Genomic DNA, 15,163 nt, shown 5'->3' on the forward strand with positions numbered 1-15,163 from the left:
GTGATGACATACGCTAAAGAAGTTGACACGAAGCTGCCAGGGGTCAAAAGGTGAGCAGGAAGCCACGACGGGATAAAGGAATGCGTAAGCGAACTTGAGGAGAGAGATACAAGGAATTAGCACAAATGTTTTATTAAAATGACTGACAGGAACTTTGGAAGATTGTGTGAGGTGTGACGTCACAGGTTATGTAACTGTTGTTCGCGCCATACAAATATCAAGATCTATGTCGCGAATTACCAAAAACAAATTGACCCCACCCCACAAGATGGCGCTAAAGCACTTAAAACGAACAGGATCATAAGGCATCGACACACTATTCAGTGGTTAAATTATTCAAAAACTAACACACCACCTTCACATGAGGCTCATCTAAACTAGAAGCTCAGACACGAGCATAAATAGCATGCCTGACGGGACATCACACATGGTCATACATGCGCACTTAATACACATTCTGTATTAACTTATTAAACTCCCTCCGTAGGCGTGCTAACAAAAACTAGCATCGATGCTGCACTAATAATAAACAACTTGTACTTGAACTTAACCAGTACCAACACAGGGAGACAGAGCATAAAACGATACTCAGAGGCGTATGTTCTTTATCCTCTGAATTTTTTTTTAATACAGTATTAGACCACTGCAGTTTAGTGTGATAACCTTTTGTTTCATCAGCAAATCAACACATGGTTTGTCTGTATGCATTATGCTGCCTCCTGGTGGCCATGATGCACAAACTGGTTTATATTTTGCGTTCGATGTCATCACGTTATACTGTATGTTTTAATAAGAAAAAATGTCAGAGTGATATTTTAATTTTTTTGGAGCACAGAAACAAATGAATGGCATTTTAATTAAATTCATTGGTGATAGAAATCAAAGTCTCCATTTCAATCACTCTATATAATCATAAAACGTACGTCATTATCCAAATACTTACACACGAAGAGCACACGATGGAAGGTCTTTGTCATGTGTCTTCAGAATGTGTTGCAAGGGTGCGTAGTGAGGCTCGGCACCTGTGTATTAAGTGACTCAGCAGTGCCTTTATTGGACAGAGGTTACTTCTCACCTCCTCACTCTGCAAAAGTCAGGACAGCGAAAGCCCACGCAGGCGAAAAGTTCCACGGCAAGACGACTTGAAAGGAAAGAGATAAGGTGAGTAGAAACTGTGTTTGTTTGGCTGGTTGTTGTACGGCAGGAAAAAAAAATCGAGGAGTCAAAGATCAGATAAGGAAGAATATGTGCTTCGAGTGTCTCAAAAATAAGGTATGACAGATGGACATTTTGAAGACATTAATAAAGTCCAACACATTTTATAGGCCACAATCAAGTCTAAATTGGCATGGCGTTCAAATGAGAACAATTACATTCAAAAACGTATAATGTAATTCACCATGTCGCACCTTTAAGAGGAGTACAGTGTTCCCTCGCTAAAACGCGGTTCACTTTTTGCGGCCTCGCTATATCGCAGATTTTTTCCCCCTGCAAATTTGCATGCTTTTTTTTTTTTACAGTAATGAATCTATTTGATCAAATTTATGAAGGTTTGAACATTGACAATGTTTAAAGAGAGAAATGTGAGAAAATGCAAATGCCTCGATGGCAGTGAGGGGTTTTAGAGCCTTAAAACATTTATAATAAATGTACAACATAAAGCTAACTACTTCTCGGATTTCATTTCTTTTTTTTCTTTGAGATTCTCGGATTTCATTTCTTGAGCGGAAAACGAGGGAACACTGTATGTAACAAATTAATTGTATTATTTAAATATTCTAGAGGGTGTCCCATAAATTTAAATACATGTTTTTGTTTTGTTTTTTAAATATTTTTTTATATTTCATATGCCCTAAAAAAAGCATTTTAATTTTATTATTATTAATTAATTAATAAAATTGCTTGATGATTCTCCATCGTTTTGTTTTATTTATTTATTGCCATTAATGTTGCTACCGCAGTAGCTACTGGAAACAAATTCTTGTATGTGTTTTTTTTTTTTCTTCCTAAACATACAAACATATTTTTCTGTTTCCCACGAGGTTGTTTTCAGTTTCATAACTGCTAGCAAGTTTTGAATGTGCATTCATGATCTGGCCTTTAATCGTGCTCAGCGTGTATGTAAACAAACACATTGCCAACACGTTGAATTGGGTGAGGGCTCATCATAAAACACCTGTAAGAAGCAGGAAATGCCACTAACGAGAACGTGCGAGCCGGTTCACGAGTGTCCCCTCTCACCTGCAGCCCAGCGCCATGCCTCTGAACGTCGGCGACACCGGCTATGGCAGCGTGGCCGGCTCGGGCCTCTCGTCCAGCGGGGCCGCCGGCTCCTCGGAGACGGCCGCTTTGCTCGTCCCGGAGTTCGGGGAGGAAGGAGAGCCGGAGCAGGAGTGGCGGCCCTTGAGCAAGGAGGAGCTGGAGGAGTCGGCGGGAGGGCCCGGCTGGAAGAGGCTACGCGGCTACCTGGTGGTGCTCTTCTGGCTGGCGTGGCTCGCCATGCTGGCAATCGCCGTGGCCATCGTCGTCACCAGCCCGCGGCCTGTGGCCACGCCGCTAAACTGGTGGCAGAAGTCGGTCTTTTTTCAACTGCAGCCCGACCTCTTCACCGGGACGCCACCTGCGGGCTCAGGGGCCGTCGACGGTGAGACAGTTAAGCTCCATTATCAGTATTTAAATTGTATTTTTTTATTGTAACCAGTTACAACTGTTATGTGGTAGTTGGTTATTTTAATGTTATAAAATGTATTTATTTAATTAATTAATTTAACTTACTTACTGATTCTACTAGTAGAATAATTCAAATGTTATGCCCCCTAGTGTTACAGATAGGAAGTTGAGGAACGCCACACCATTTCACTGACATCCTCGGTAGTGTTTTGCTCGATTCGTGAATCAAACCCGGCACGTTCTAGGGTCTAGGTAGGAATGTGAATAGTTGTTTGTCTATAAATGCCCTGCGATTGGCTGGCCACCTGTCCGGGGTAAGCTGGCGTGGGAATACCCGACTAAAGATGAATCGATACCGCATCGGAAACCGCACAGACTGCACACAGTTTCCTGTTGACTGCAAAAAATAGCACCTAGTCTTTACCACGTTGTGTACAACAAAGGCCTCCGTGCAATGGGAGCCATTGCGAAATGTGTGTTTTGAATTCTGACTTTGTGAAAGTAATGACGCTCAGTAACCATCAATGCAACCAAAATAGCAAACAAGCTGTTACATAGAAGGAATTAAAGGTCAGCATAATTGTCAAGATAAAAATCTCAGATAGTTTAATCTGTTCCCAATGTTATGACTCGTATACCACAGATTATAATGTTCTAATTTGAAATCCTCTTATGAAACCCTAACTTGAAACTTTAACCCAAGGTTGAAACCCCGATATGAAACCTGAACTTTAAACCCAAACCCTAGATTGAAACCCTCTTTGAACCTTAACCCTAATTTAAAACACTACTTTGTAACCGCAACTCTATTTTAAAATAATACTTTGAAACTCTTAACCCTTACTTTCGTTTGTTTGTTTGAAATAAATATAGCGCAATGTAATCAGCTTTCCTACCTCAAGTCTTTGGGCATTAGTGCTCTCATCCTGAGTGGCTTGTTCGGACCGTCCAATGCAACAGAGAGCGGGGAGAGCTCAGGAATGCTGCCACAGGTCCAACATCTGCTCAGCGAGAGCAACAAAGTGGGTGAGTGAGTCAAAGGTTTTGAACTGAACGATTTTGGAAAATAATCTCATTGTGATTTTTTTCTTTTCGATTTAGTGTGATTTTTGTTTTTTTTGTTTTGAAGGTCCTCTTCCAATGTATTTTTTAAAATCTGTATTAACCCATTACACAGCTGGTGGAGTGGTTTAGTGTTGTTTTGGCTTATTATGGCATGATTAAACTATCCAAGTTCCTGCCGAGCCATTAGTTTTTCTTTTCTGCTCGTGTTCTCCGTCCACACGTGTGATTATGTCTCGACGCGCAGGCCTCAAAGTGGTCCTGGACGTGTGCGATGTGCAGCTTTTTGGGGCTCGCGAAGACGCGGAGACTAAAGAAGCCTGGGACGCCACGCAGGTCTGACATGCTCTCATTGAGAAATTCTGGCTTAGCAATGCGACATTTGCCGAAATGTGTATAACATTCCCACAGCATGCACTTCGTTTGTGGTTGGGTCAAGGCGTGGCAGGATTTTTAATGTGTGACACGGGTACAGCTTACACCGAAAAGGTAAATATTTTATCACTTGAGGACCTTATATAAAAAAATATGTTTTAAACATTTTATTAAATGGATATTTGCATTACAGTCTCTGATGCTGTGGCGAGGTGTTTTGGAGGAGTTCAGTAAAGAAGATGAAGAAAGGTATTGTCAGTTGTTTATTGGTGGGTTGGTTACGCCCACTTTTACACCCTTGTGCTCAGTAAGATGCGATCAAATTAATCATTTTTTGTAGAAGTTTAGTAATGTGTACCTGTGAGTATTTTTATGCCATTTTGTTTGTCTAAATCTGCACTATTTGTGTTCAAATATCCGTTGCTTAAAGGGTTTTAGCGCACTACAACATCTTTGCTATTTGTTAGCCTAGCAACGGTGTTTTGCGTTGTGTGTTAGCATTAAGCTAGCAGGGTTCCTTCGGCAAAATCATGGGGTTGTTTTACATATACAATGTGTAATTCTTTTTGCTTTGTGTTTCATTTGATGGTAAACTTAAAATGGGAATTTTAATAGACAGCTTGAAGTCTATTTTGGGAAGAATATTTACGAAATATATCAAATTGATGCTTGTTGTGAAGTGAATTGAGTTTGCTCCTACCATCTAGCCCTAAATCAAGGCAACTTCTCTAGGCTAAAATCTTTTTTGTTGTTATAGTTTTTTTGTACATTTGGATTTATACACATTAAAACAATTGACAGCTGTTTATGTAAAATAAAGACAAAACTATGACATTTTTATGACAATATGGAAGCAGAGCTGATTAAAATATTTTATTTTAGCTGTATGTAAATATAAAAATTCAAAGACTGCCTTTTGTTAAATTTCAAGTTCTTTTTTTTTTTTTTTTTTAAATACAATTTACCCTAAATATGTAGTCAAAATTAGTTTAACAGCTGTAAAAATGTTTTTCTTACTGCTGCCCTTGGCTTGAAATACCAATGATCGCAAATGCTAGGTAGTACAGGGCTCCCTCTAGTGGCACCTAAAAGAATCACTGAATTAATTGTTTGAAAAAAGCTTGGACTAATAACGTTTCTTTGATGTTTTCATTCATGATGTCACAGCAGTTTAAAGTTTGTTTTTAACCCAAGACAATACAATTATTAAATACATTTGCAGTGAATTATTTAGAATTTAATAAATACTTCAGGAAATTGATGGGAGCTTTAATTTAACGTGTCTGTTTGTTCAGGATTATTGTGGTCAAGCAGACGCGAGAGCTCCTCCCCCCTCTGAGGGTCTCGGGCCAGCAGCTCAACATCACCTTGGTGGACGTGCTCCTGAGGTCCGTGCTGCCCGCCTCACCTCGCCCACTGTCAGCCCGCCAGGTGGCCGACGCCATCGAGACTCACCTGCAGACGCCTGAAGACACGTGGCTGGGCTGGATGGTAAGAACGGCAAACGATGGTGTGACAGTGAACATTCTCCATATGACATCATGGGCTGAAGATCTAAAGGACAACTTGTCTCTTGTTAGGTTGGAGGCAAAGCGCCTTCTGATTTGAGGAGACTGCTGCTGGTGTTGCTCATGACTCTGCCTGGGACACCTGTGGTCCAGTATGACCAATTATATCCCGCACAGGTTCAGTTCAAGATTTACATTTGAATTTATTTGCTAAGTACTGAATTCAAGTCTTATGCAACTGTTTGTGTTTCTCCACATGATGGCATATTGCAGGGAGGAAATTGCAGCAAATACTCCGACTCCACAGTGAGTATTAGCATTATGTATATTTTATTTTCACAAAGTTGTCACTTTTATAGCTGGACTTTTTAGTCCTGGAATGTATAATCATGGAGACCAATAAATAGTTTGATTGGGGAGGTATGCATATTACTAAAAAGTATATTTAAAGGAATACAAGATTTATGAAAAACTAACCAGCTATTTTGTGAAATGGTTAATTTCAACTCTTCCCTGAAAAAAAATGAAAATTTATGTTGCGCGATTATGATTTTATAGCACCTTTTATTAATATTTTTGCATTAAGTAACAGTATATGCCATTTTGGACAGTGACGTGTCGCATGCAGAAATGGCCGCTAATGACAACAAAGCCACCCACGAGGAATTATTGCGTCCCACAGCGGGCATCAAAGGTGGAATTACGCCCTATAGCAAAGAAGCACTACTTCAAAAGCAGTACAGCCACGGAGGACTCGCCAAAGATTTGTATCCGGCCGAAAGCCGAGATGAAACTGGCTGACTCATCGAGCCCGCCGGCTCATAGCGAGTCGAAGTTGGGGACCGTCTACAAGTTGCATGTAACAGAGGCTCAAATTACCAGTCAAATCATTATTGACATTGTTCACTCTGGAAATTTAATTTGCGGACGGTCCCTAACCTGGACTGTAAACATCCGGGTGACTTTTACTCTGCTAGGCCAAGCTACATGTTGTGTGCTAAGAACGCTTTTGCCCACATTAGGAGAGGCCACCAAACACCATCCCACCCCCACACGGAATGACATGAAAGCTGACGTGCTGAGGGTTTTATTCTGATCAGAATTGGTGCAGTAATTGGGACAGAAGACGGTCTTTTTCTTGCCCATTACGTCAACAAACTCCAATTGAAATAAACGAAGACGGCTTTCGTTAACGCACGGGATACGTCATCACGATCACGTGACCAGGATAATGGAATAAGATGCAAGAGATATTTGCACTTTTACTCTTTGTACACAATGCCTAATCCAATACTGGAAAATGAGTTATAAATCTTGTATCGCTTTGATAATATTGTACAATATGCTAGAATGTGCCCAAAAAATAAATACAATTATATAGTGATTATTGCACATAAAAATTTACCTACGTAAATGTTTGGACATTTAATCCAGAGATTCTCCACCTACCACTAGAGGGAGCCAGCGTGCCACACTTTCAGAATCATTAATGTAGATCGTCCATTAATTTTCAGACTTCCATTTTAACATTTTGTTTCAATGTGTGGTTGGCAAATTTGGAACACAACCACATCCCAGTTGTAAGAGGGTGTGCGCACTTGTGCAACCACATTTTCTCACTTGATAATTTTTGTTTCACCTCATTTTTTTCCCTTTTTCCGATGGAGTTGTATAGTACACTACAGTTTATAGGTTAGTAGATGATTTAGCTTTGTCTCATTTTTTATCACAAAATCTGGCATTAGAACAGGGGTGTATAGACTTTTTATATCCACTGTGAATATATTTCTGTCTGTCTTTTTCAAGACCTCTTTTATGGTAGTACAGTAACACGCCACACGGTGGCGCCTCTTTGATTTGTGTCATGTCTACTAAATTAAGTGCCTGTGGAAATTGTACAAGTCTTTGCTCCCTTTTGCTATCCAACTGCAACTGTCCATGCTAGCCAGCTTAGCTCACAGCCTCGCACCACCACACGATACAAGTAGCTGTACTTCTATTGGAACGGACTAAACCGCTTTCTTCTTCTTCTTTAGGATAATTTCAAGTCGAGGCATTCCACAGTAGCTCTCTTCAACTCCCTGAGTCACAGCCGAGCACGTGAAGAAGCTCTCATCTTCGGAAACTTCACCTTCCTCCCCTATAACGCCACCTCCAACCTGTCCTCTTCCTCCCCGCCTCCCCTCCTGGCATTTCTGCGCTCGTGGGGCTGCGTCCACTTCCTGGTTCTGCTCAACACCGGGTCCGAGCCCCAAGGCCTGGATCCCGCTTGGGCGCCCAGTCTGCCCGAGGCCGGCGTCTTCTTGGCCAGCACGGCGATGGGCCGCCTGGGCGCCGTCAACCTGGACACGCTGGTGCTGCGGCCCCGCGAAGCCGCGGTCGTCAAACTGTTTGAGCCTGGAAGCTACACCTCGTAATATACGCAAATGTTAACGTTTTTTTTAATTTATTGTTATAGTCAACGTGATGGGTACTATTTGAGTCTGTAAAATAAAAGGATTGCATCTCTCGCTGGCTTTTTTTATGTGCTAAAATTGACCTTTGAAATGTTGCAATCAAGTGGTTTGTATTAGAAGAAGTAGAACCTGCTGGAGGCAATTACTCATAAGCAACCACAAGCTCAATAGCTCGTTGTCATTTTTTCCCCCCATTGAGCACCAGTTAATCAGTCAAACGCCATACTGACAAGGCCACTAGGTGAACAAAAAAAAAACGGTTCTCGTTCTCAAACTTTTAAGTACTCAAAATTCCACAGAAAAAGAATGACAGATATATATCTATCTATATATCCCAATCTAGCATTTTTTCCTTAAAATGATATGATATTAATGGCAATTTTCTATTGTTATTTCTAATTCGTTTGTAAAATGGCCACAAGATGGCGGCCAATACTGTTGTTAGGTGCTGCTAGGCAAGATACATTACGCAATTTCATTCAATTTATAAAAAAAAAGTAGCATAACACTTTGGGAAACTGTGACTAAAGCATCACATCTGATAAACGTTACGTAAATGTTGCGCCACATAGAAAGAGGAATGGATTGGATTTATAGATGACATTTCTGAATGAGGAATACAGCAGCACCGCTACATACAATTTAACTGCTTTTTTTTTTCTGGAGTAAATCAACCGTCTATAGTAAGTACTAAAAAAATAATAATAATTACGTTTAATATGAAATGCAATGCACATTATGTAGTATAAACAGAAATTGACTTGTAAATACTAAACCCTAATATATCTAATAATAAAAAAAAACTCTTTGCTCCTCCCTCTCTGTGTAGTTTTTGGCATCTTGTCAGTTAGCTCAGGAGCATCTCTGCTTTAATATTATATTACACATGCACATGACACCACAGCTTACCTTCTCTCATTGCAATTCAAACAGTGGTGCTGTTTCTGACCACCGAGATGATTCCTAGCTAGAAAAAAATATATATACATTAGCTAACATAGCAAAATAAAGAGTTAGGGATTACAGACTGCAGCAAAAATGAGGATTTGACTGTTGTTGTTGAGGGGAAAAATATTTTGCTTCTTTATGTCTTTTACACTTAGAACATACACATTCAACAAATAAAAATGTATTTCAACAGGATATTGGGTAACAGTACATAAAACAGTTATTCATTCCATTGTGCTTCCAAATGTACTATTACACTGACTTTAAAATACACATTCACAAATGTCCATCAAAAATGACACACCTAAGCATTACAATACTTGTTCTGTTTTTGTTTTTTTGTAACTTTGCATTTCACATTTTTTTTTTAAAGTGTAGAGTGTTATTGAATGTACTGCACATTACCATTTACAAATCAAGTCTTACATTCATTCTCAATACAGGTCGTAACAAGTACTTGGCTTGCACGTCATGCGCAGGTGAACCTCAAAAGTAAAAGCCATTGTGCAAAACAAACAAACAGTGACAACAGCAAAAGAGGCACAAATACACATTTGAAAGGCACGCTCATAACAAATCACATTCCTAAGCTGCAGAATTGACAGAGGAAGCACCACAAAAGCTCTTTCGACCCAAATAAAGTCCATGCAGTGAGATTGTAAATTTGTTTAAATCCCAACAGTGTACACATTTCACGAATAAAACTATTTCCCAATTATTCATACACGAGTCTGTACTTTCACATCATTGGTCATGTCAGGACTGAATCATAATGAAAGAACACTGTAAACATTCATGCATGATTGATTTTAGCCATATGCACCCACTGGACACTTTATTCGGTACCCCTCACAGCAGGTCAGGGGTCACACTTGCATGATATGTGTGGCACAGTTTTGACACCTGATGCAACCAAACTATTTTTATTCAGGGTTGGAATCGGCATGCGACGTAAAGCGTCTTGCTTCAGGACCCAACTGGATGTTAGCAAGGTTACATACAATAAAATTGACTTGAACCTGTCCAAAATGGCGACCCATTTCAGCTTCAAATTAATCTTCGACCACTCTGCTGAGTCAAAAATAGTTGGGGAAAAGTACGATAACAGTGAGTGAGTTAACAAACAAAAAAAAAAATGCAGCATTTTTGTATGCAGTCCCAATCATTTCTCCCTCGCCATCGGATGTGGGCGGAGCATAGCAGCATAGCATCAAAGTTGTTTGCCAACCATTTTGAAGATTTTGGAAAGTAAAAAAAAAAAAAAAGTCCTTGAAACCAGTTTTACCAATCAACATGAAATCAGATAGACATGCCTATCATCAGAAGACACAAAAAAAAAGCCAGAGGGACCCATTCCTGAATTTAAACAGGAAATCAGCCATGTTGGTAAGAAGCAGCCATTTTAAGTGAAGCCTTTCACCTTCATATGTAGTAAACATTTTGTTGGGAGGTAAGTGATTTTCTTTATTTTAAATTTTTTTGGTTTGGCCCTACCACGACTGCCGGACGACAATAACGAATAACGAGGAAAAATGCTAACATGGCTTTGTCACTGTTGTTCTGACCTCTCTTGCTTATATAAATCCTGGCATGCTGTGACATGTATGAAAATGTATCTGAAGGGCCTTTTCTTTTGCGATCGCTACACACACACAAAAAAAGCAACAAAACTCGCCGCCCCACTGTCAAAGACATAAAACAACCTGATATGACAGACAGGGCATATGGTGGTAAAGGATAGCTCGTTGAAACTGGAGAATGTCAGTGACAGTTGCGTAGGACGATGTTTCTGGATCAGGTCGGCTCTTTTTCAGCCCTCGACACTCAAGCCATCTCTTCAATTGAACATTAGTATGTTATTCAACGTCTATACCGGGGAATTTGGAATCAGGGACATCATCCTTGGACAGAATTTAGCTCCGTAGACATCTCGCTCGTTGACTTGTTTACATGCGTCTAGCGTGACCGGCCCACCGAGTTTGACCGCCCCCGCGGTGACGTGTATCGTGCGGTACGCCATTCTACTATTTTTGAGTACGTCCACTAATGTGGATGGAGCATGTGTTTTGTTTTTTGGTTAAAAAACAAACAAAAAAATCGGATTTCTTTTTTTTTTCACAAAACGCTGATGAACATTCACTATATTTTTTTACCATGATAAATGGGGGCTAATTGGTGGGGGAAAATATCCAGAATATGAACAATTACAGTGTTCATTTATGAGGAAAAAAAAGTAAAATAAATAAATAAAAAGTTTGTGCACTATGTTGCTCCTTTTTATATGTTTTAAATGTCCCAAAAACATATTTTGTTTGTTTTACGCTCGAGCATACAGAAGGCTCTGATGCAGCCTCTCAACTGCAGAGAATGGTTGAAGAAATTGTATTTATTACAAAAACGGCCAGCAGGTGGCAGCAGAGCAAAATAGATCAACCAGTGGCCATGTTGAAAAAAAGCTCATTTACCCTCAGTTCCCAAACAGATTTGTGATTAATGATGAAACTTAGCTATATTCTAATGCTAATTTCTGAAAAACGGAAACGGATAGAAATATACTTTTTTTTCCTGATGAAAGAAGAGATTCTAATCTTTCTTTTGGTAGGTTCCATTTTTTTTTTATAGCAATAGAACGCAATATTCAAAATCCAGTCAAAATCCAGTAAAACAGCCGGGAGTGAAGGGGGTTGCTTCAGTGAAAATGGCTGTGAGTGAATGAGTTCATGTTTTCTTGTTCAGTAGTTTTGTACCGTTCTTGAATGGTTATTTTTGTGTAAGAAAGCCTTTTGCACTAGAAAAAATATATACTGTGTGCATATTTTGTTGATTGCGTCAGATCTTTTTTACACTCATTGGAAAGGGTTTTTATCAAACGAAGCATGCATTTTGTCCACATGTTTAAAAACGCATTTTGGTCATACATGAAAAATTGTGGGATGTCTTCACCACCTTGCGACAGTCAGTCTACAGATGGTGCCTAATCTGTATTCAAAGGTCCGTGTGCCTTGTTTACAACAGTGCAGGTTTGTCAAACTGATTTTCGATTAGTGTTCCGTCACACACAATCGAGTCCATCATGTGCCGGGTGACGTGGGTACACCTGAATAGAAGCCGCTCTGCATCACGTCTGGAGGTTTGCGCTGGATCACGTGGCCCTCTTGGGGTAAGGGCGTGGCGGGGCAATGAGACGGAGTCTTGACGCCGGCCCCCCGACCGAAGCGGCAGCTCAGCAAGGAGCACAGGTGTCGCAGGACCGACTTGCGGCAGATGATGAACACCCAGGGGTCCACGATGGGGTTTAAGGCGTAGAAGCGGAAAGCGGTCAGGTTCTCGTCGTCGCCGCAAAACGGGTGGATGGCGTTGATAAAGCCGGCGATCTGCCAAGACGGGAAGGAGCTGTCAGTATATATATATATATATATATATATATATATAAAAATATAATATATATATAACATAAATATAATATAATATAACATAATATAATATAATATAATATAATATAATATAAATATAGTGCTGTCATCAATATCCAACATTAAACGCTTATCAATGTCAAACATTAAACGCTTATGCCATCTACTAGCAGAACAATGATCTCAACACAAATCAATGTCTCGAAATTTTATTTTTTACAGCACAGTACATCTTTTTTAACTAACTTTAATTAGCTTTATGAATTATTATAAAATTGTTGTCAATCAATTAACTAAAAGTTCCACCATATTTGTATCAATTTAACATATTTTTGCACTTTTAAGTTAACAAGAGTACGAAAAATTGGGGGGGGGGAGATATTTTATTGTACATTTAGAACAGATAAAAAAAGGTGAGAGTAATTTTCGATTATTCATGAGTTAATTCTTGACATCGATTAATGCGATTAATCACGATTAAAAAAATTAAGCGACTGAAGTTGCCGTAGTGAATGCTTAAAAGACTCAAAGTCAAACTGTTAACTGTAAGTTAATAACTCTAATTTGAAGTATATAAACTGTCACATTTTGAACTCTGTTCAGTACTGGGCTGTGATTGGCCAGTCTGCATGTCTGGGGCGTAGCTCAGCAAAATCAGTTGTAGAGACAGTCGTGTAGTTTTCCTGGTAAGTTGCGTACCTACTTAAAGTGGGTAGCTAACGGACAGAACCGCAAACTGTGGCCAAGCAGAGGCCACGCAGCCAGACAGCAGCAGCTGGGAAGTTCAAAAGCACGCGCCAGCTGGCCCGTGAAGACTATTTCTCACCTCATTCTTCTTTTCTATCAACAAATCTCCATAACCTCTGCGAAAAAAAACAACAAACCCCGCAGACCTCAATGACAGATTGATTGTTTTCAGTACTGCCGTAAATGTTTCCCTGTTGCTAAGGGCCTCAACTCCACCACGAATCAGTCGATGATAGATAACAAACAGCAGGAGTGAGTCCAGCCCCGACCGAGTCCACATCTCGACTCACGCGGATGTGGTCACCCCTGACAAGCGGGAGGGGTCGGGCGCTGGGAATCAAAACAACGGCAACTCTTCTATTGAAGCATTGCACACAACTGGAGAACCCATGGAAGAGCGTCGTCATCTGCCATGTGTCACGCGGCCCAAAAAGTGGAAGCAAAACAACGCCCATGTATGTTTAACGGTTTAAGGAAGTTGTCCAGTTGAGTCCGGTGACTGGAGGTAGTGTTGAACTTCTTGAGTTTCTCAAGCAACAGGGGTCTGCTGTCAATGCCTATTTGGTGCTTTGGTGCTTTGGTGCATGTGCATGTGGTTTAGATGATGAAACTACAGAGCAGTTTTGTGAAACACTGGCTTCATTTGAGGAGCAACTTTCTCATTTTGAGGAGATTTTTTTTTTTTCCAGGTTTATCCCAGGCCACCACCAAACCTCATTGCGGGTTAGGCCTACAGGTTTGCGGTTCCGCTGCTCCACTTTTATTGTGTGTACAGTTAATTAACTATTTTGGCTCAGAAAAATCGGTGGAATTCATTTTTGACCACTAGATGGCAGCACATTTATAAATAAATATATAAATAAACTGAATAAATATATATTAATGACATAAAATGTGCTTTGTTTTCATCTTTTCAATTAACTCATTCACTGCCATTGATGGTTATAGACGTCAAAAATTAATTTGAACTATTTCTATTAATTTCAAAAAATGTTCCCACTTTTGTTAACAAGAGTATGAAAACCTAGAATTTTTTTAATTGTACATTTAGAACAAATATCAAATTTGTGATTAATCGTGAGTATTGACTATTGAAGTCATGCGATTAATTACAATTAAAACATTTAATCGCCTGACTCCCCTAATTTTTAATAATCCTTTATTTTTGAAATTAGGGATATCAGGCGATTAATTTTTTTTAAATTGTAATTAATCACATGAATTTACTAGGTAACTCAAAATTAATCACAAATTTGATATTTGTTCTAAATGTACAATACTTTTTTTTTAGGTTTTCATACTAAAAATTGAAACTAATACGAAATTGTTCAAATGAATTTTTGACGTCTATAGCCGTCAATGGCAGTGAATGAGTTAATATAGAAGCGCTTTCTGGGTTTGTTTTAAGTGTATTCATTTCTGTATTTCTGCATGTCAGTACAGAAGAAGGTCAAATACTGTCGTCAGTTGAAAATTGTAGTTTACTGTCCTTCATTACATATTTTAAAAATATTTATTATGCACGTATACCAAGCATTTTCAAAAACAAAAAACAAATTAGTTCTAAAAATGTATTTAAACCAACCTTTCAAACAAGTCCAAATGAAATCAACTCATTTGAACAAAAACTCCAAAACTATTACAATCATGGTTTCAGCACAGGCCAACTTTTGTTGGAAATTATTGAATATAATTCGCGGCATTTCATAATGTACATCTTTGGGCATGATTAAATTTGTTAGTTTGGGGTTTGTTTACTGTAAACACATAGAAGGATCACTTCAAAATTGCACAATATTTTTGTCATCATTGCCTTTAAAAAAAAAGTGAAGTGCCATAAATGCTATAAAAACATGCTTTTAGAGTATTTAAATCGGGCATTTGTATATCGTGAATTACCGTTGTTGCACTGTTAGTTCCCACCACCGCATAGAGCAATTAGTTGTCTTACAAGTGCGTGTCATCATCCATCATAAAGTGTTGC

The 15,163-nt window shown here is 39.3% G+C and overlaps 2 protein-coding genes and 1 long non-coding RNA gene across 4 annotated transcripts in view; 1 reads left to right on the top strand and 2 right to left on the bottom strand.

The window, feature by feature from the left end:
* Positions 1 to 2,632, bottom strand: part of LOC147171314 (uncharacterized) — a 3,802-nt gene extending 1,170 nt beyond the window's left edge. The window contains exons 1-2 of the long non-coding RNA XR_015095551.1: positions 2,242 to 2,632; positions 944 to 1,141 (exon numbers count right to left, since the gene is read on the bottom strand). This is a non-coding gene — a long non-coding RNA (uncharacterized LOC147171314). The remainder of the gene's footprint in view (positions 1 to 943; positions 1,142 to 2,241) is intronic.
* On the top strand, positions 2,219 to 8,075 carry LOC147171315 (amino acid transporter heavy chain SLC3A2). Its single transcript, XM_086080170.1, has 9 exons — positions 2,219 to 2,644; positions 3,544 to 3,696; positions 3,980 to 4,068; positions 4,144 to 4,221; positions 4,301 to 4,356; positions 5,403 to 5,598; positions 5,688 to 5,792; positions 5,889 to 5,921; positions 7,652 to 8,075. The coding sequence occupies exons 1-9, from the start codon at positions 2,257 to 2,259 to the stop codon at positions 8,030 to 8,032; spliced, it is 1,479 nt and encodes a 492-aa protein (XP_085936296.1). The 5' UTR covers positions 2,219 to 2,256; the 3' UTR covers positions 8,033 to 8,075.
* Positions 8,076 to 9,140: 1,065 nt separating this feature from the next.
* The window catches only part of ptgir (prostaglandin I2 receptor), a 28,654-nt gene continuing 22,631 nt past the window's right edge, over positions 9,141 to 15,163 (bottom strand). For both annotated transcript variants that reach the window (XM_086081104.1, XM_086081103.1), the window contains one exon: positions 9,141 to 12,393. In XM_086081104.1, the coding sequence (XP_085937230.1) occupies positions 12,091 to 12,393 (303 nt within the window). In that variant the 3' untranslated portion in view covers positions 9,141 to 12,090. The remainder of the gene's footprint in view (positions 12,394 to 15,163) is intronic.

Source organism: Leptonotus elevatus, chromosome 7 (genome assembly GCF_054856555.1).
Source record: "Leptonotus elevatus isolate MCC_2025b chromosome 7, RoL_Lele_1.0, whole genome shotgun sequence".
Classification (NCBI taxonomy): domain Eukaryota; kingdom Metazoa; phylum Chordata; class Actinopteri; order Syngnathiformes; family Syngnathidae; genus Leptonotus; species Leptonotus elevatus.

What these genes read in the sequence shown, in the direction of transcription:
- LOC147171315 (XM_086080170.1), top strand. Translation starts at nt 2,257, where the DNA reads ATGCCTCTGAACGTCGGCGACACCGGCTATGGCAGCGTGGCCGGCTCG. An exon ending in GGGCTCAGGGGCCGTCGACG is followed by an intron (nt 2,645 to 3,543) that starts GTGAGACAGTTA and finishes AAATAAATATAG; the next exon opens with CGCAATGTAATCAGCTTTCC. An exon ending in GTACAGCTTACACCGAAAAG is followed by an intron (nt 4,222 to 4,300) that starts GTAAATATTTTA and finishes TTTGCATTACAG; the next exon opens with TCTCTGATGCTGTGGCGAGG.